The sequence below is a fragment of the Alosa sapidissima genome, chromosome 13, assembly GCF_018492685.1.
Source record: "Alosa sapidissima isolate fAloSap1 chromosome 13, fAloSap1.pri, whole genome shotgun sequence".
Taxonomy (NCBI): domain Eukaryota; kingdom Metazoa; phylum Chordata; class Actinopteri; order Clupeiformes; family Clupeidae; genus Alosa; species Alosa sapidissima.
In genome coordinates this window covers 10,379,186-10,398,669 of record NC_055969.1, presented here as the reverse complement: position 1 = coordinate 10,398,669, position 19,484 = coordinate 10,379,186, and the positions used below count along the sequence as shown (strand labels likewise).

The window sequence follows — 19,484 nt, the reverse complement described above, 5'->3', positions numbered from 1 at the left end:
TGATACACCTGTCATGATGCACTAACGATGGTATGACATGTCTTAATTCATGTTACAATATCACAACTAAAGGGTATGTTTTTAGAAAAGATATGGTTTAGGCTGTTTAATAATTTTTCCCTTAATGGAACAGGGACAAAATATATAAACCATACAATTATTCCAATATAGGACTACGAAAAAGGTCATAGTGTAACAAATTATGAAGGTGGGACATTTATCACATCTAGAGGGTATATTTAGAAAATATATTGTTTAGGCTGTTTAATTAGTGTTCCCTTAAATATATACAGTACATTCAAATTGTTTAAATGTTTAATGATTATTAATACACCTTTCATCTTGAATGTAAAATTGGAATTTATGTTCATCGAGTATAATTTGAATGATGAAGTCAGATGAAATGTATTATTTTTCTAGTCACTCCTAAATCTATCGTAACATACGTTACTTTCTGTGGTTTTCCAAGAACAGCCCAGGATTGCATAATATATGAGTAATGGTGATAGTATGTGAATGCAAACAGCACCACCAAGGCTTGACTAATTGGCTAACTCTACCATGACACTGAGAAAGGCTATGTAAATTGTGCATGCACACCTCTGATGGTAAAGCATTAGAAGTTTACAAGAACTTGGAAATCATGGAAGCCCTCGTCCTGGAAAGAAAACCTATGAACTATTTTGAACTGGAGAGGATTTTGAACTGGAGAGCATTTTGAAAGTTCTGTTTCTTGGAAATTCATTGAAAGTAGGTTATATATCTGTACATGATGTAATATAAATGTCCAAAATGTTGGACATTCAGCAAAAAATATAACTAAAGGTATCTAAATCTCTAAACATCAGAGTCTAAAAAAATACATGACTTAAGTTGCAAACTCAACTTTCCAAGTAAATAATAATAATAATGCAGGGAATGTCTGGGTATCTCCACTTAAAGTTCTGTGTGGTTCAGTTTGTCCTTCATTCTTTATGATGTTTGACAGCATTACCTAACAGGCAGGTGATTACTGTAAAATGCCCAGACAGGAAGAAGACCTTAAAGGGAGTGACTGTGACTAACTAATAATCTGCTGAGAGTACTGTGAGTTTCAGATCCACACCTGTTATGTACACCTAAAGGCAAAGAGAGAAGCAAACTTAAATGTCTTGTGCGTGCTTTTTGCATGTCAGTTCTTGTTCATTACCTATGAGGCTGGTAAACGTGTTCCACTCTCAGGTGTTAGTTTCCATAGTAAAATCCACACTTCAACCAGTGTTTTGAGCTCAACATGACGTTTTGGAACAAAGTAAGGGAAAGCGATGGGATTTGCAACAGAGCCGTGGTTGTGTCTGTTAAAGACTTTGACCCTGGAGTAGACTTGACCAGGCGGCCAGGAGTTGGCCGCGATGCCCAGCGGCTCCATAGAGTGCTCAGCCGACTTGGCTTTAAAGTGGAGATTCACAATGACCTAACAGCAGAGGAGATCTACAGTTTATTTAACACAGGTATGTTCTACAGAATTTGGGCTATGTTTAAGTCAAATTTAAATTTGATTAACTGTAGTCAGTGAGTGACTTTCAACAGAGATAGGAAGAATTGGATGTTAGCTTGATGTTCTGTGTATTCATGAAATGATGTAGGCCTAACTATTTCATGCAAGGTCAACATATACTGTGTATATATATATATATCATCTTAAAGAACATATTGCTATTCTGATTTGATCAACATTTGCTGCACTTTACTCATTGTGGTATTACAACAGTAACAACGTAGGAATTTCCCTTTTCATCAATTTTCTATATGCACTGGATAGCCATTTAGTGCCCAGTGCAAAACAGATGAAAAATGTTATACTCCTACCCGTGACAACAACACTACATAGTGCTGCTATACCAGGCATTGGGCCCATATCAGTAATGTCAGAGACTCCATTCTCCTCATTGTAAGTCAGTGTAGCATCAAAATGAGTTTGAAGCCGTTATTTCCAGGTAAAGTAACTGCATTGCTTTGCTTTAAAAGTATACAATTTTAAGGGCAAAATAATGCAAAAAAATGGTATATTCCCGGTTGTCAATTTTCAAAACACAGTGGGTACCCATTTAGTGCTAAAGTGTTGCCCAATATATCAAAAACTGAGAAAAAGGATCAGGTTCCTGTTCATAAACAAACAGAATGAGTTAGGTTGAAGCCAGCGTCACCGTCATGGGCGGGCCTCAGGGGGCCAGGCCCGTCCAAACAGGCCAATGTGCCCCCCCAAATGAGTTCTCTCAATAATTCAATAAATCCTGATGTTAAACATCTAACACAAATATATTGTTGTTAGATGCAAATGTACAACAACAACAATACACTTCACTAATCAAACAGTTCAAGAGCCTTTCCTGTGCCAATGACAGAATGTTCCAATAAACATGTCACTGTCACAATATGCAATACACAATGAAGTAATTTTATTATAGAAAAATAACAGCTTCAAACGTGGATGCTACATTGACTTACAGTACGTAAAATGAATACTGACATTTCACACCACTCCACACCTGGTATTGCGCTATAGCGTTATCGCAAGATATTTTTTTGTTAGTTTATTAAGAGGAATGGGTACCCAAATGTTGAAAAAAATTCCTACATCATGCTAAGCACAACTATAAAATAAAAGCATATGCTCAATATAACTTTTGGTGATTTATTTTTCTCTACAGAGAGCAAAAAGACTGTTGACAACTGCTTCATTGGCATTATTTCGACGCATGGAGAGGAAGGAGTGGTCTTTGGGGCAGATGGCAATCGTGTGAGACTCTCTCGGATCATTGGGTTTTTTGATAACCCCACCATGGTTGATAAGACAAAGCTCTTTCTTTTGCAGGTAAGATGTCACTTCAATAATCAAACAGTTCAAGAGCATTAACTGTGCCAATGAGCTGCATGCTCCAATAAACATGTGACAGTGTCACAATATGACAACTTAAAAACATAAAGAAGAGGAGCTGCACTATGCATATATACTTTTATTTGCAAATAAAAGTATATATGCATAGTGCGGCCTCTTAAAAACATAGCAATTAAATGAATGTACCCTGAAAAGTAGCGGTCTCCTCTCAGACTGAATATGTTCTATGTTTGAATCTGATTGATCCTGTCTCTATAGGCATGTCGAGGTCATGATTTAGACAGTGGAGTCGAAATAGAGACGGACTCAGTCTCCGTTTCAGATGAAGATGATAATATCTCAGACTATCTCTCCATTCCTATCAACACAGCTGTCATGTATGCAACAGCTCCAGGTAACTTGGTCCTTTGATCAGCCACTGTTTTAGGGATATGTTCTGCCAGGGGAAAGTACAACCACCACAGCATATTTGAACAGTCTACCAGAACTTACATTGTGTTCATTTTTGTTTGGTCTGCAGGATACAGTGCCTTCACGAACCCATTGGGCTCAGTCTTCATCCAGACTTTCTGCAACCTTCTGGAAGAGAATGGAGGTTGTGACCTGGAGATAACTCGTCTCATGACACGACTAAATTACCAGGTCGCCTACCACTTCCAGGCAAGGGGAAAGGTGCTGGCAGGGAAGAAAGAGATGCCATGCTTTGCTACTCGCCTCACTGAAGAGGTGTACCCCTTCAGAGACTCACAGAGGAGCACTGAGGAGCTGAGTGAAAAACTTGCAACCACAGCACTGGTGGAAGACTATCACAAGGTACGCAAGCGCTCTATCAGCTAAAAGAACAAGCTGAGAAGAGTACCTGATCCACGGCTTTAAATACCGGTCATCTTGCATTTCCTCCCCTGGGTCTTCTCATTGTAATGTCTTTAGACCTGTCACATTTAAATAGCATAGCAGAAGGTTTAGTGCCACATCCTTGCATGCACACACATACAACTCCCTGTTTCACAACAGGTTGCTAGACATTCTTTGCTTGATTTGGCTACTATGAATGATAAAATGTGTACATACAGATGTTTCTTTTCAATGTAAATACATGTTATACTTTATCTTGTTTTTCCTTCAGTGCAATAAACCAGGGTTATCTCATGGGTCACAGGTTGTAAGAAACCTGTTGATTGTATGAAACGTCACAGGTTGTAAGAAAACACAACTGAAAATGAAACACAAGCAATGATTTTTGTTAACTCAGACATTGTCTCATGACTCAATCTGTGTGACAAGTCAGCCACACCTAGCTTACGTGTCTGAGGCCGGAATGGGAACAGGACACGGCGTGCTTCTTCTCGAGTATGGGTTATCAACTCAGAGGTGAATTCTAGTGTACCAACAGTGACAGTACCACGGAAGTATCTTGACTACATTTCATGCATAAGTCATAAGTCTCATCATTACGAGGAAAATGTTGTGAACTGTTTGTAAAGACATTCAGCCAAATATAGAGGTGAAAGTATTTGTGCAAGGGGGCCATAACACTAATATTTGAAGTCATTAGGCGAGTTCGACTTCGGCTGAGTCTGGCTTACTACGTAAACGTGATCTTCAGAGGCTAGCCGGGAGGAGCTACAACAGAGGGCAGCTCATCCCGGACAGAAAGGCTACAGTCTGCCTGACGTGACTCGCGGGAGACATCGCGGGAGATATCGCGGAATGTTGTTTGCAATAAACACAGCAGAACTTTCATTCTTACTCATGCTCATATTAAAATGAGCATGACTGACGAAATAAATTCTTATGATGTAGTTTAAATAAACCACTGTTGTCATACAGTTAACAGGCCTGCATTGTAGCACATAAATCCAATATCAAGTGTTTCCCCTATATGTGTGTCTATCTAGCCAACAGCAGAAAATAACAGAATATCCAAACGTTTTCAGTAGGCTAGCCTACCTTTGTTGCAGAAATCACGTATAAGAAGGTATCCCTTCGATTTCTGTTTATTTTCGCATATTCCAACATAAGGAAGCAGCATGAGCCTATCATAATCGTCATGAGGACATTCCTCCCAAATGGCCCTATCACGTCTTTGAACTGACGTCATGAGGGCGTGTTTCAGCTCGTGGAAGATATTTACCCCCTGGCATAAGTTTTACTGTGTGTTTTGTATGTTTCGTATGTATGAATGGTTTGTTATTGAATATACATGTTGAACAGTATATGAAGTAATGGTTTGCTATAACATGTAACGGGTATTTTTGCAATAAAAAAAAAAAAAATAAATAAAAAAAAAAGCTTGTGGAAGGCAACTGCAAGATTTGTCTGCAGGCTAAGACTCCCGCGATATTTTAAGGTCATGTGACATGGTGTCACGGTGGTAAGTCCCTCCCATAGACAGTAAAGGTCCCTCCCCGCAGAGCCCGTCTACGGAGAGCCTCCCACTCTCTATTAATCCCATATAAACCGAATTTGGCTGCAGTTCACCAGAGTTCACCTAGATGGCGATCGCGGGCGAGTCCAAAATACATGGGGTCCTATGGAGCTACATGGCTACATTTATTGTTTTCACCTGTTTAACAACTGAAACCCTCAGATTTTATTTTATTTTTCGCAAAATGGATATGGATTATCAATCAAAAGTGAAATAATCCGGGAGTCATGTCCTTTCGTTTTCTTAAAGGTTGGGTCGTTGTTGCCCATAACACGCTAGCATTGATGCTATGCTATGCTATGATCATGCTAATGAATGACGTCATTGACACGTTTGAAAGGCTTTTTAGAACAATTAAGTGACTTTAAAAAATATAATACTCAACCAAGTGTATTGTCTTTGTCTCTCCTTTCAAATACAATATTCAAATTACTTGAAAAAAAATTATATCCCGAGAAAAGTGGATTTTGAGGGCTTCAGCTCCATAGACCTCCATTCATTCTGGACTCGCCCGCGAGTGCCCCTAGATGCAGTACCACACCGGAAGAGTTCCGAGAGTGAAGGTTCTCCCCTTATTAGACATTCTCTGCTCCCTGGCTGACAGAAGTCGGACAGAATTTCTAACCAGCAAGCATTGCGTCCATCCCAGTATGCATTGTGTTCAATTCTCTGGTTCAACCCAGCATGCATCACATCAGAGCCCGTCTGATCACATCAAGTCAGATCTGCACAGATCTGCCGCAAGTCGAACTCGCCTAATGTCTAATAAGGGGAGAACCAGAGCCCGTTTACGGAGAGCCGGATCACTCCCTAACTCCATTATACCTGCAATCTGCTGCAGTTCCGCTAGGGGCGATCACAAAAAAGTGCAAAAACTTTTTCGCAAAGCGGCAACCAAGTTATGATAAAATGTCCAGATTGTGCGTTTTCATGAGTTTTCGATCGTCATATATTTCATTTCTATTCATCAAAGAGTTCCCAAAATAACATATAAGGTGTGTTAGTGTCTAGTTTCGTAATAAAAAAAAAAAGCTAAAAACGTAATATTATGTTTTTGGCATTCAACGCATGGGAAGGGAAAACGTAATATTAAGTTTTTGGCACTCAATGAGTTAATTTGTTGACTTTTGGTAAGGGAGTTATACAATTATTGTTCTGTTTTTCATATTTTATTTACATATATTTTTGGTATGTTTTTGATTAATATAATTTTTTCTATTCCATATATTTCTTAGTCATCATTGATTGATCTGGTGTCATATGCATAAATGTAAGGCACTTTGAATGACCATTGTGTATGATAACGTGCTATATAAATACATTTTTACTTGAACTTATATAGTAGAATTGAAGCATGACATATACAAAAGTTAGGAGGTGGAACGCAATCTGGTGTGTAAGGACTAAGTTAAAAGCTACATTAAACCTTTTATCATACTTTAGCTGGGATAATTTCTGATTCAGAAATTAAGTTATCAAAGTGACCTAAAAAGGACTGATTCTGTACAAAATTGGTGAACACTTGCTATTTTAAGAAAATGTTATCCAGGCATGCCAGCATTTTCTTTTTTTTAATACATGATGTTTAAACCTACTGTAAATAGTACAAATCATTGTGACCCTCTGTAGAGCATTGAATGGAAACTGAATTACCAACATTGACCCAAGATGACTTTCCTTGGACCAACAGGAAATTTAAAAATTACATAAAATAAAAATAAAAAATAAAAAAGGCACTTGAGACGAAGATCACTTACATTGCTCCTGGAAAGGCTAAAACTCTCAGGAAAATGTATTTAGGATAAAGTCTATCCATATAGCTACAAGCTGCTTGCTTGCCCATGGTCTAGGAAGGCGAAATCACTTAAGTCGTAGCCCATAGCTTAAAACCAGATTAAAAAGTTTGATTATAACAGAAACCAAGGCCAAATGGTCGAATCCAGTCATGCCTTAAAACAGCCTGGAGTTAAATGATGCTAATAAATATTATGTAAAATCCATAGAGAAACAGGATTCTCCTCGGTTGTTCAACCAAATAAATGACAGCCCATAGCAGCAATAGCCAGTTGTTTTCCTACATTCCTATTCCAGTAAGACAACACAATCTCCATAATTAAGCCAGCCATAGTGTTCAGAGAATGCATAAGTTATATGTAATTTTTTTGTAAACATTCTCACAGAATTTGACTACCACGTATTTGTCGCAGTGTTCAATCGGCAGCTTTGGTACACATAGAAACAGCACAGCTTTGTTTCTTCTTGCCGTGGTCAAGTCCAACGGTCCCGTTGTCCGTGCTTGTGTGGTCGGGGCCGGTCCCGGTCCCGTGACTTCCGCTGGTGCCCCTGTGGCAGGTGCTGCTGGGAGCCTGGGGAACCCTCCTGTGGTCCGCTAAACCTGTAGCGCGGTAGTATCGGGTAGGGAGGAGCGCAGGGGTGAGGGGGTCCCCTCCTGTCCCTGTCCGAGGGATGATGCCTTTGGGGCAGCCTCATGAATGGAGGAGGGTCAGGGAAGAGGCCAGGCCCAGGGTAGAACCCAGGAGGAGGGGGCAGGAGGCCTGGACCGCCATTAAACCCATGGTTCATCCCCCAGGCATGAGGAGGTCTGGGCAAGGGCAGAAGGTACAGAAGACAAATTATACAAATAAGGCCAAGTAAGTCCAGGTCAAATTAGAGTGGGTACAAAATACGAGGTAGAAAGCTACCTAAAAGCAAAATTAAAAACTAGATTTTTTCTCCTAAACCCCCCTTTGAGAAAAAAGGAGCAATAAGAATAGACTGAAAGTGAAAGAAAAGATATTTTGAGGTCTTAAAAGGCGCTCTAAGCGATGTCACACGTTTTTTAGGCTAAAACATTTTTTGTCAGGTACAGCAAACATCACCTCACCATCCGCTAGCTGCCTGTGTACTGAATACACTGTAACAAAATGTGATCTATGTGGAACGCCAGGCTCCAGAAACAGCAACAAAAACAACCTGGGCAAACCTGGCCCATAAAAACATAAACTGTTCCAGCAAATCACCGACGGGATGTACGTTTTGGAGAGTTTCAATTGCACAGGAGGGAGGGGGAGGGAGTAGCAAGCTAGCTCTCTGTTTTGTTTGAACGTTACCCAGCATTGCTTTAACTTAATTGGACATTAAAGGGACACCAGGCAACGTTTTCGTGTTAATTACTCATCTTCACAAGTCGGTATATGGTTAAATGACTCATTACAGGGCGAATTAAAACTCTCTCGCCCACCCCTACTGCCTGTAGGAAAAATATCCCGCTTGCAAGTTCAGTGTATCGTACCCGCCGACCGAAGCAGAATCAGTTTACAGCCTGCATCCACAGCACAGAGACAGGCTAACGAAACTGTAGTGATTGTTGCAAACGTGTGTATAATGGGAGAGCCGGCGAAGCAGCAGCGAAAATCCTTGACGGAAGATGCAAAGAAAAGGAAAAGAGCTTCAGACCGAGCGAGGGGGAGTTTCGTAGAGAAAAAGCATCAGGCTTGCCTGGTGTCCCTTTAAATTGGACATTAAATTGGACATGGGCAAACTGAGACAAGGAGGGATATTTTTCTTTTTCTTCTCAAACTATTCTCACCTACTTAATCATCTTGACCCTGGAGAGGCATAGGGCCTTCACATTCTTCATTTCGCGTGCAGCTCTTTTAGCCTCTACCTGTGAATGGAAATATTCTAGTTGAGTTTTTAAATCGTAGCGTAAGCTACTTTTTTTCGATGCAAATCTCAAGCGCTGTTGACTTTGCTGCCCTGTGTAATGTCTTCTGTTAAATATGGTTAAATTGATGGGATAAGGAGCTCACATCAGCTGAATTGAGATCTTCTAGTTTGATACCAGAGTCCATTGTATGTTTCTTGGTGGATTCATCTCTGTCTTCATGTTCAAGTCGATAACCAGGGTCAAGATGACTGCCGAAGGCATACACCCCTCACCAACTCCAGATTGTACATCAAATGGTTCTGAGGTGAATGGTAAATTACTTGGCACTTAGTGAAATTGTACAGCCCGTGTAAAATGTTGACAATTTTGCCAGGGCTCACGATGGAATGTGTTGTGTATTGCAGAGTCAGGCTAAATCGGTGTCTCTATATAGCCCTGTTTTATGATGCTTATATAGAAAGCAATACAGGCTAATCATTTCTATGTAACAATAATGGCTGACATAATATTTTCCTTTATTGAAAGCTAGATTCATGAATCGTCAAAGCCATGTCGGGCAATAGGCTATGGTTTAATTCAGCGCCTGGTTGTTCACTTTTCACTCTTGGCCACAGCCTGTTCAGGTGGATTTACTTTGTCCTGTTTCAAAAGCTAAGCAGTGTCTACTGCAGTCGGTAAGTGGATGGAAGACTGATTGGACTATTGCTGGAATAACACATTAGTTCACGCCTCCACCAAAACATCAAAGGAGTGACGGATTATGTTGCCTAATCCTATTTTATTGTATTAAATTGAGACAAACAGAAATGGGTAGATGACAAATAGCAGAATTCAGATGGTCCATGTGTCACACACTTATAAAAAATGGCAATTGTTAAGAATTGATATGGAAATGTTTTAGGTCTGGTAGGTTCAAGTTCTGTCATATTAAATTTATTGGATTTGTATTTAACTTTTGACTTAAAATAATCATCCAAACATAAAAAATGTCATATGGTGTGACTGTCCACCATGTGTGTGAACTTCCTAAAAAGAGTGTATATCCATAAAAAGTATAATTACTTTAAAGTTTTACCATGCATATAAAATAATTGGATATTTTTTACAACCACAGAAAGTTTTGATGTTTATGCATGCTGTCCAACTAAGTTATAATCAAATATATTTTGTCCATAAAATGGTTGTCATATGGCGTGACACTATATTGTATATTTTGACCGGGCATTCATTTTGACATTATTATTGTTAAGAGGACCCTGCTTAACCAGGAAGTAACAATAGAATGTCAGGAGTAATTGGCATGGTCAAGAGGGGAGTTCTGCTTTTTAGATTTTTATTTAAAAAGCTTTGAATTGGACATCAATCGTGGCCAAATTTTAGTGTCTTATGGTGTGACATCATTTGCCTAAAAAGTAGCTATTTTTCACAAATATTCTTCATGAATTCTTAAAAAGCACTGCTGCCATGTGGTCAGTTGCATGCTAAATAATAGTAAGCTGTATTTAACTGTCTAGAAAATTAGCTTAACTGTCAAAATGTCATATAGTGTGACACTGCATCATATGGTGTGACAGCTTTTTTCAAGTCACACTATATGACATTTCTGTCACACCCTATGACCAAATTGCATTTTTACATAAAAGTTCTTGTAAAAACATGTTTTAAATTCAGATATTATATGTTTTTTTTTGTTAAATCTGTGATAATTGGGAAAAAAATGTATCTGTACAATTCATATTTCTCATACTTTTTTCTTTTATGTTACCATGCCATGTAAGTTTAAAAAATAAATACTAAACTTACATCTATTTTGCTGTTACACACACACACACACACCATTCATACAGTGACTTCAAAATTCATTGTTAATGATTTTATTGTCATTAAAAACCCTGTTTTGCTCTGACACATGGTGGAGTGGTGCAGTTCATCATATGGCGTGACACCATGTCATTTGGTGTGACATTAAATAATGTATTATTACTTTAAATAAAAAGACTTTATAATTTAAAAAATAATTAAAACATCAATAGCACACAAAGGAAATGGGATCTGCAAGAACCTCAAGAATTTTGAGTGAGTTCTTACAAGAAATATCAGAATTAAGCTAAAATATCTGGTTACACTTAGGAGCATTCTCCACCTTGACAAAATAACTTGTTACATGTTAGGTTTTTCTTCTAAATATTCACAAGGAAATGTTGCATATCAAAGCAAACATGATTAAAATGTACAGTGACATCAATTAAAGTAGAAAAAAGTATCTAATTTTCATTTTATTTCAAATTATTTTCACGTCACACCATATGACAATTTTAGGCACTAACATGACAAATTCACATAAATATATATTTCACTTTTTAAAAAAAAAAAAAAAGTTTAGAGATACAGCAACACATATAAACACTTTTTAGGGATGATATTTGAAGTTTTTTTACATTCCTTTTTTCAGGCTTATTTGTCATCCACCCAAATGCATTTTTTTTGCAACACTTTTAATGTAATAAATAAATGAAAAAATGTTAAAGCTTTGGCATTGTGTTGAACGTTGTAGGCATTCTCTACAAGAGTCCGTGGCTGCTATAATTTGTGATTGTGTCTATTTTAAGGTCTTTTCCTTCAGTTATGTTTGGTAGATCTAGAATTTCTTTACAAAATGCTCCATCCAGTTGACTGATCATGTTTTCCTCTTTATCCTTTACTGGTTTAGATGTATTGCATTTACTGTATATTTATTGTATATCAACTATGTCATTTCTAGCCTTTTACTATTACTCCTTATTTCTTCTATGTAGAGTTTAGGAGAAACAGGTCAGATCTCAATGAAAGCTAATTTATTTTTTGTGGGACAAAGCATTTTTTGAGACAAGAAATGTCCATTTGGGTAGTGACCACCTTCCATACTGCTTAGAGTACAAAACACCATAGTACATTGGCTAAACAATTGACACCTACTTGGTTAATGTTCAAATGTGTGCCATTAGCTGTAACAAATACTACTAGAGGAACAAAATCATATATCTAGTATAAAGAACTTACCTAAAACTATCTTCATATGGCACATCCCAGTCCCTCTGCCGTGGTCTCTGGTTCCTGAAGGGTGGGTGGTGTTTAGAGACCTGGGTCTGGGCGAAGGGGGCATTGGGATGTCTCTGGTTGGCATAACCTTGGGCAGGCTCTTGATCTGGTTCCTCCATACCTTCATTACTACCATCACAAGACATTAGAAGGCTCCTGTTACTGAGAGTCTTGGGCTAATATAAAGGTTGTAAAATAGAGCCAACTGACGACAAACCTCCTCTTAGGCCCTTGCTGCAGGTCATCAATGTAGTTTTGTCTCTCTATGTTGTGTCCTCTTGATGTGTTAAATACTGTAAGAAGAGGAAATCAATCAGCATTCTATAGTTTCAGTTACCATTCATACCCATTATTTACATCAAGAACTTCCTATTAGCGAAAAGACACATCTGAAAACAAGTGGCTAACAGTGCCACCTACTGGCGGCATGATGAGCTTTCTGTACATGCCACGAGTCCACTTCTATCTCGTTCTTTTTCTGTCTTATAATGGTTTGTGGATGAGACTGAGGCCAAACACAGTCACCGAGACAACCTCCATGTAATAACTGAGGACTAGGTGAATACTCACTGCCACATGAGCTGGAGTTATAGACGATGCCCTCCCCAAACACACATGCAGGAAAGCACAAACATATTCTTCAGTGTGGAACTAAAACACTTACATTCTATGGCTTTCTTTGGTTCAATTCCATCTACATCAATTAGGTACCTACAAGTGGAGAGATATATGTGGTCCTGAGTTTGATACAGTACTTCAGTCAGTCAACCATCTGCAAACACCTAATCAAGCAGACACCAACCTGCACACAAGGTAACCTGTACGATTCAGCCCACGGGTACAATGGACACCAATCAGCTTATCTGTGGTTGAAAAGAACAGAAAAACAGTTGACAGGCAGATCACAGAAATCAAAGGGAATTTAGACTTTAACAGGCCTACTGCTACTAAAGTTGTGCTAGATGACTTGCCGTTATCTTCGTTGTCAAGTAAAAATTTTCTAACTGCCCTCTTGAAACTGAGGATGGTCGGATCACTTGGAACCTTATGTCCAGCAGCGAAGATCTTCACATAGTACACAGAATCAGGCAAATCCTACAAATCACACGTGTAGAGTTACATTCCACAGTAGTAAAGCAGCAGGAGAGCATCGACAACAATTCATTTTCATCAATTCAGTAAAGGTATACATTTATTTACTGTCAATGTCAAAGTGCAAGCAGAGTTCAGATCAGCTTGACACAACTAGAAGGGTGCCCCAGCCCTCACATGCCCTGGGGATTGCACGTGGCCCCTTCTACATTTCCCTGTGGATGGGCTAGTAATTACTACTAGTTGGTTACTGCAAGCTTTCAGGACAAATGTTACTCTTACCTGTGGCTTGTAGTAGCGTGTTGTGAAAGTGAGATCAATGATGAGTCCCAGCTGTTGCTTCTCCTCCTCCAACACATGTACAAGATCATTTGGACCAAATGCCTCGGAGGCGGTCAAGCGACTTAACAGAGACTGTGAGAATGCATGGCGTCACTTTAAGATCAACGTGTTAAGATACATTATTCCAAGAAAGCTTTAGAGCATCATTTCTTACCTGTTTCAAAGGGACCTTAAAAGCAACGAAGCGCGTTCCAGGTATCCTTTTACCCACAGCCTTGTAATCGGTCCACCTGAAAGATGTATAAATTAGAGCAATGGAGTTAAATGACGGATGGTCAAGGTTAAAAGCCGTGACTTGTTCATCACTTCAGCATAAAGTCAGCCTTACAAACTTACCTATCAGGGATACCATTCTTCTTGTGTTGAGAGTGAGACATTCTTTTTGCATCTGTAATTTGATCACAGGGCCCTCAGTAAGCCAACATTAGCTAACGAACTGTCCTACGAATTTAAATGATAATATTAGTCACACAATAAGAACAGAATAACGTTAACATAGCCTAGAATCACTTAACGTGAACGTTCACCACCACAGACATAGCTATGGCAATCGAATATACGCATAAATCATTTAATTCGTAATCGAAATGTTTAGCATATTGGTTCTAACAATAATTTGTATTGCATTGTTGTATTGTATTGTTAGATCGTGCGACTCCAGCTCATGCTCCAGCTTCATTAACAACATTAGTTAGCATTAGCAGTTATCTCTGGCTAGTGCTGCTAGCCTCAGAGTGACATGACTCATTTGTTAACATTAACGTTAGGTGACTTACGCGTGGTATGAATATCCCTCTGAAAAGATGTACGATAACACAACTGGAATGCTTTTACAAAATTCCTACAAGTCACTGTACGACTAAAGACGAGTAATGGATGAATCCCACGCATAGCCTACTGAATACAGCTAGCTTCTGGTGGTTCTGTAACACGTTCGGCAACACGATGCACGCGTCACATTAGCTATTACTGCCCCCTTCTGTATCGGAGGTGTTAATGCCCCGGTTACACAGGGTATTTACAGGTTTTTTATTAAACCGTGGTGAATATTCTAAAATCTTTGCCGCCAGTCTGACCAAAACAGACCGAGACCTTCTTAATTGTATGGCCTCTAGGGTGGCCAGACGTCCTGCTTTTAGTCCAGTCATTTTAAGCCAAAATAGAACAAATTACAACAGAAGAAAACTTAACTGATTTTGTATCCTCAATATGTATGTCCTGAGTAAGGGGGAAAAAAGCCCCGAAGAATCCCAATAGGGGAAAGTTTAGAAAAAGACCTAAATATACCCTTTTCATGCGCCTATTCAGTATTTTTCTCACGCAAATAGGGGGAAAAAATTAACCTTCACATATCACCATGAAAATTACTGAGTTGATTACTTACATCAAGACAAACATAAAATGTATTATACGTTTTTTGAAATTGTTTGTTAACATGGCCAAACAGGGCATAGTGTAATTATGTATAGCCAGGGATGGGCATTATTTCTAATACATGTATTTAAAATATGTATTTAAAATACAAAATACTATTTTGTAATTTGTATTTTATAGAGATGATGAAAATCCCTTTATATTTTGTATCAAAATACTTCAGTGTGGTGTATTTTTGTATTTTCAAAATACTGTAAAATACTTTCTGTGAAACACTGTGATGACATCTATCTAACTATATATAAAGCACAAAATCTCTGTCTCAGTCTGTCTGTGGCACCCTCGCATGGTCAAGCCCCTCTGCTTAAAGGCATCAACTGAGGAGACAGGACTAGCTAAGGTTACACACACTCCTTTGCTCACACAAGGACAGCACAAGGAATTCTCAAAGGACTTCTTTGCTATTTTCCTTTCTTGTTTCTGTTTTACAGTTTTTTTCAAGACTTTAAATTTGTCTATGTTCTCTGACCTATGGAATATTTCAGTGATATGATAACTTCACAAGATACATCAAACAAGGACATTTCCAATTTTGCACATTTTAAATAAGAAATGATTGATAATGTCATAATAATTCTTCTAATTGGCTTAACTGATTGGATGGTATTAATGTGACCTGAACGCGGACCTTGGCAGAGGTTTATATTGGGATGTCTAACATGAGAGGTCAGCATATCTAATCTGTTGACTGATTATGGAAGGAGTCTCTTGCTTTCAGATGTTTTTCCAGGTAGTGTACAAGTGAAGGGATAGTCGAAAAAGGCTTTTAGAAAGATGTATTTTGTAGTATTTTAAAAATACAAAATACAGTATTTTATTTTGATACATTTTTTGGCTGCTGTATTTTGTAGCTTATTTTGATACATTTTTAATGTGGGTATTTGGTATTTTATTTTGAAATACATTTTGATGTATTTGTGCCCATCCCTATGTATAGCTAATGTATAGTGACCCAAAACTAATTAGAACATTTGACAAACAAATTGTCCAAGGCATGGAGGAAGATAATACATGTCTTAACTGGTATTATATCTCATCTAGAGGGTATATGCTTATAGAACATATATAGTGTATGGTGTTTAATTTGTTTTCCCCGGACAGTATAGGCCAAAATGTATCCATTTTACACTAGATTCGCATTTACAGAATAGAGGGCAATGTATTGTGAATGGCATGGAGGAAGATGGGAAATGTCTTAAATGGTGTTATATATCCTCTGGAGCAGGGGTCTCAAACTCAAATGAGCTGGGGGCCAATTCTGCCAACGTCATCTGATTGGAGGGCCGGCTATTTCTGAAAATGCAATGTTCTTTTTTTCAAATACCACACAAAACTGCAAACAGAAAGTGCAAGTGTTTTTATCTAGTTTTAGACACCTGTGCTAGCAACCTTAGTTTATAAATAAAATAATGATAAAATAAATATTAATACAAATTATAAAATAAATGAAAAACATAAAAACAGGTGTGTGTGTTTCACACCAAATAAAAATATTTCCTCTCATAACTTTTTTAAACCTGGCAAACTAGGCATCAGGGTTAAGAAAGCAACACCATTGGATTTTTATATCAAAATTTCAAAAGGTCATGGCTTGAAAGTGGTCAGAGATGAAGTCCTACTGTAAATGTAAAAATCTTTGAGTAAAACAAAAGTTTATGAAGGGGGTAAATTTACCCATGTAATTTGTCACTGGATGGCAAGCACCTCAAATTATGCACCTTTCAGTAAATATTGGATGAACATATTTAAGCAGGTTTACTTTCCTTTTTTCATATTTCCCACATATCAAATTAACAGGAAAACACCTAAGATGTATACCAACACCTAATATGTTGTGGTTTAGTAATAGATTACTACAATATAGGCCTACAATAAAGTATTCTGGTCAAACAGTTCCTATCGCGGGTAATCTGCAGTACCCAGAAGTTCGCATCATATTGCGGTTGACTTTGTAGTTCTTTAGAGCCCTATTTCTACTAGCCCTGCTGTCTGTACCACATCCATTACGGACACTATCATCACGATTACCACTGCAACCTCCAAGCTATGTTGGGCAGAGGGTCGAAACAAGCATGGTATGCTTAGTGGACACCGTTGTATACACGCACCTCCATTCACAGACCATTATTGTGATGATATTCACATATGTAATTTCCATGCCTAACATAGCGCCACCATCTGGCCAACTAGGAAGTGTATCAGAAATGTTCTTTGCTTAAAATGAATAGTCTGAAATTTCTCAGGTTAGTATATATTATGATTATGATGATACCCAATGGGCCTGCCTTGCATTGCGCCCCCACCTGGCCAAGCAAGTAAATGTGCCAGAAAATAACATGCAAAAACAAATAGCACATGCATCAAATATGTACATTTCACAAATGCACCACGTCGGTGCTTTGTTGGATTCCGTGGGTCACAGGTTGCGGCCCGCAAGTGTCGGGCCCGCCATTGCCGCTTGCGGCTATATTGTTTTTGTTTGATTTACTTACAGATAATTTTGTGTATATATCTATATTTTACTGTATGTGTATGTTTTGGAGCTTTTGGAGTCAATACTAAATTTTCTTTTTTTTGGAGAAGTGAATTGACAATACAATATGTTTTATTTTACATCATTTTGTACATAATTGTACATTCTTTTGAAGCATAAATTCCAAAAACATGTACATTGTCTTTGCAAAATTGTACCAATTAAACTGTTTCAATTCAAAACAGAAGTCTGGAAATTGAATATTAAATGACACATGATAAAAAAATAGAGTACGCACAAGCAAACTGTCACAACCCGGTCCAGAAGCCTCGTTTCCTAGCCTGTGACTTGAGATGCCTTTGCTGCTCCGGTCCGGGTTTTCCTTCTGCCTTGGCTTTTGGTTAACTGACAAGGGAGGCGTCCAATCACCTGTGTTTGCTCTGCTACACCTGCTGCCACTCTCCTCTTCAGCCATGGCTTTTGGTTAACTGACAAGGGAGGCGTCCAATCACCTGTGTTTGCTCTGCTACACCTGCTGCCACTCTCCTCTTCAGCCATGGCTTTTAAGCCATGCCATGTGGAACACTCTTTGCCAGATTGTCACGTCTTTCAGTGTGGATTCTTGTGTTGTCTCATGTTCTTGCTGGATTTACTGGTTTTTGACCAAGGATTGTTTTTGGACTTTGTGATTTTGCCTGAACCTTTTTGGAAACCTTTGCTTGCTCTTTGTTACCGACCTCTGCCTGTTCTGACACGTGAGTCTTGCCTAGTTTTTTTGCTTAACTGTCTGCGGCCTACCTGTGTACCGACTACCGAACTCTGCCTGTTTTTTGCCACTCTGGAGATCTGCTTGAGCCCTGCCTGTACTGCTGCCTGTGCTTTTTTCGCCTACTAAGTTGACTCTGCCTACCAAGTGGTTTTGCCTGGCTGCCTATTTTTTGTGTTCTTCAACATTAAAACCTAATTGACCTTTTAATCAGCTTCTGAGTCTGCTTGTGGTTCCACAGTCCCTTACCTGGCCTCACCGGCCCTGACACAAACTGCAGGTAAACGGGCAATACTACAAGATAAAATGCTTCAGGTAAGGAGCTATGGAGTTGGCAATTAGTCATTAGTGATTAGTTAATTAGTAGAGTAAATGGGGCTCTCGCTGAACTGAAAAGCTGCAAGTGCATGTGTGAGGGGTTAGCTGTGACTGTCCTCAGCCTTTTCTTCATCCTAGATGAGTAAAGGTCTTTAAGAGTGGGGAGCCAGGAGTTTCCAGCTCTTTTAGCCTCATCTTCTGACCAGGAAGGAAGTAGGAAGATGAGGTATTGGACTTTCCTCCCAGTCAGAGCCAGTGCAGTGAATGACTAAAGCACCATGTGGTGTTTGTAGTGACAAGCCTATGACACCTTGTACTCACATTTGGTGGCATCTCTGGCTAAGCAATGGATTCCTCTCCAGGGTATTAAATCAAATCAGGCAATCCATAACATATGAAAAGTCCTGCAATATTCATTAAAGACATGATCTTGAGGCACACGTTCACATCTGTGGCCTGATCATGCATTTCATACAGATCATAGGTATCGTGTCAATCAACTAATGATAATACACCAACAGTAGAAATTATGTGACTTATAGGTTTCTGCTACGTCTGTTCATAATAAGGAATCTTGATTAAACCTAGAGTTTAAATGTACATGAATTTTAATGTTATGTTTCTTGGGGGAAATCATTGAAAGTAAGTATTTGAATGTATTTCCTAAGAATGTATTTGAAGATCAATGCAAAGAATGTCTTAGGTGTGGTTCAGTTTTTTTCTGGATGATTTACAATGTCCGCATGACTTAACACATAGCGTAGGTGATGAAAAATATGCAGACAGACCATAAAGGAAGTGACTGACAAGCAATCAAGTCAATAACCAGTTGGGGTACTGAACTATTCAAATCCTCACCTGCTATTACCTTAAGGCAAACTTAGATGTCATGTGGTTTTGCACATCATTCCCGGTGGTGAAGTGTTTTCAATTCTTTAGTTTTGATTGCTCGTGGTGTTATTTTCCACAGTAAAATCTAAACTTAAACAGTGTCTTGAGCTCAAT

General features: G+C 38.6%; 2 protein-coding genes across 4 annotated transcripts; one reads left to right on the top strand and one right to left on the bottom strand.

Moving 5' to 3' along the window:
* The first annotated feature begins 658 nt into the window (after window positions 1-658).
* Window positions 659-4,027, top strand: LOC121679592 (caspase-7-like). The gene is made up of 5 exons (XM_042058409.1): window positions 659-750; window positions 1,028-1,490; window positions 2,691-2,854; window positions 3,137-3,272; window positions 3,399-4,027. Exons 2-5 carry the CDS (start codon window positions 1,274-1,276, stop codon window positions 3,713-3,715), a joined length of 834 nt encoding a protein of 277 aa, XP_041914343.1. The 5' UTR covers window positions 659-750; window positions 1,028-1,273; the 3' UTR covers window positions 3,716-4,027.
* A 2,835-nt stretch (window positions 4,028-6,862) lies between these two features.
* On the bottom strand, window positions 6,863-14,464 carry LOC121679591 (RNA/RNP complex-1-interacting phosphatase-like). Of its 3 annotated transcripts, none has more exons than XM_042058406.1 (10): window positions 14,265-14,464; window positions 13,825-13,929; window positions 13,643-13,718; window positions 13,429-13,560; window positions 13,026-13,149; window positions 12,857-12,917; window positions 12,719-12,765; window positions 12,272-12,347; window positions 12,016-12,183; window positions 6,863-7,908 (listed from the first exon to the last, which is right to left on the bottom strand). In XM_042058406.1, exons 2-10 carry the CDS (start codon window positions 13,863-13,865, stop codon window positions 7,575-7,577), a joined length of 1,059 nt encoding a protein of 352 aa, XP_041914340.1. In that variant the 5' UTR covers window positions 13,866-13,929; window positions 14,265-14,464; the 3' UTR covers window positions 6,863-7,574. The 3 variants fall into 3 exon arrangements, with proteins under 3 accessions (XP_041914340.1, XP_041914341.1, XP_041914339.1); XM_042058407.1 differs by having other exon boundaries at window positions 13,825-13,924; XM_042058405.1 differs by having other exon boundaries at window positions 13,825-13,876.
* Window positions 14,465-19,484: the final 5,020 nt, after the last annotated feature.

Excerpts from the sequence above, each read along its gene's own strand:
- LOC121679592 (XM_042058409.1), top strand. The coding sequence starts at position 1,274 with ATGACGTTTTGGAACAAAGTAAGGGAAAGCGATGGGATTTGCAACAGA. Across the intron at positions 2,855-3,136 it reads CAAAGCTCTTTCTTTTGCAG|GCATGTCGAGGTCATGATTT; the intron begins GTAAGATGTCAC and ends CTGTCTCTATAG. Across the intron at positions 3,273-3,398 it reads CATGTATGCAACAGCTCCAG|GATACAGTGCCTTCACGAAC; the intron begins GTAACTTGGTCC and ends TTTGGTCTGCAG.
- LOC121679591 (XM_042058405.1), bottom strand. The coding sequence starts at position 14,379 with ATGCGTGGGATTCATCCATTACTCGTCTTTAGTCGTACAGTGACTTGT. Across the intron at positions 13,719-13,824 it reads AAGAATGGTATCCCTGATAG|GTGGACCGATTACAAGGCTG; the intron begins GTAAGTTTGTAA and ends TACATCTTTCAG. Across the intron at positions 13,150-13,428 it reads CACGCTACTACAAGCCACAG|GATTTGCCTGATTCTGTGTA; the intron begins GTAAGAGTAACA and ends TGTGATTTGTAG.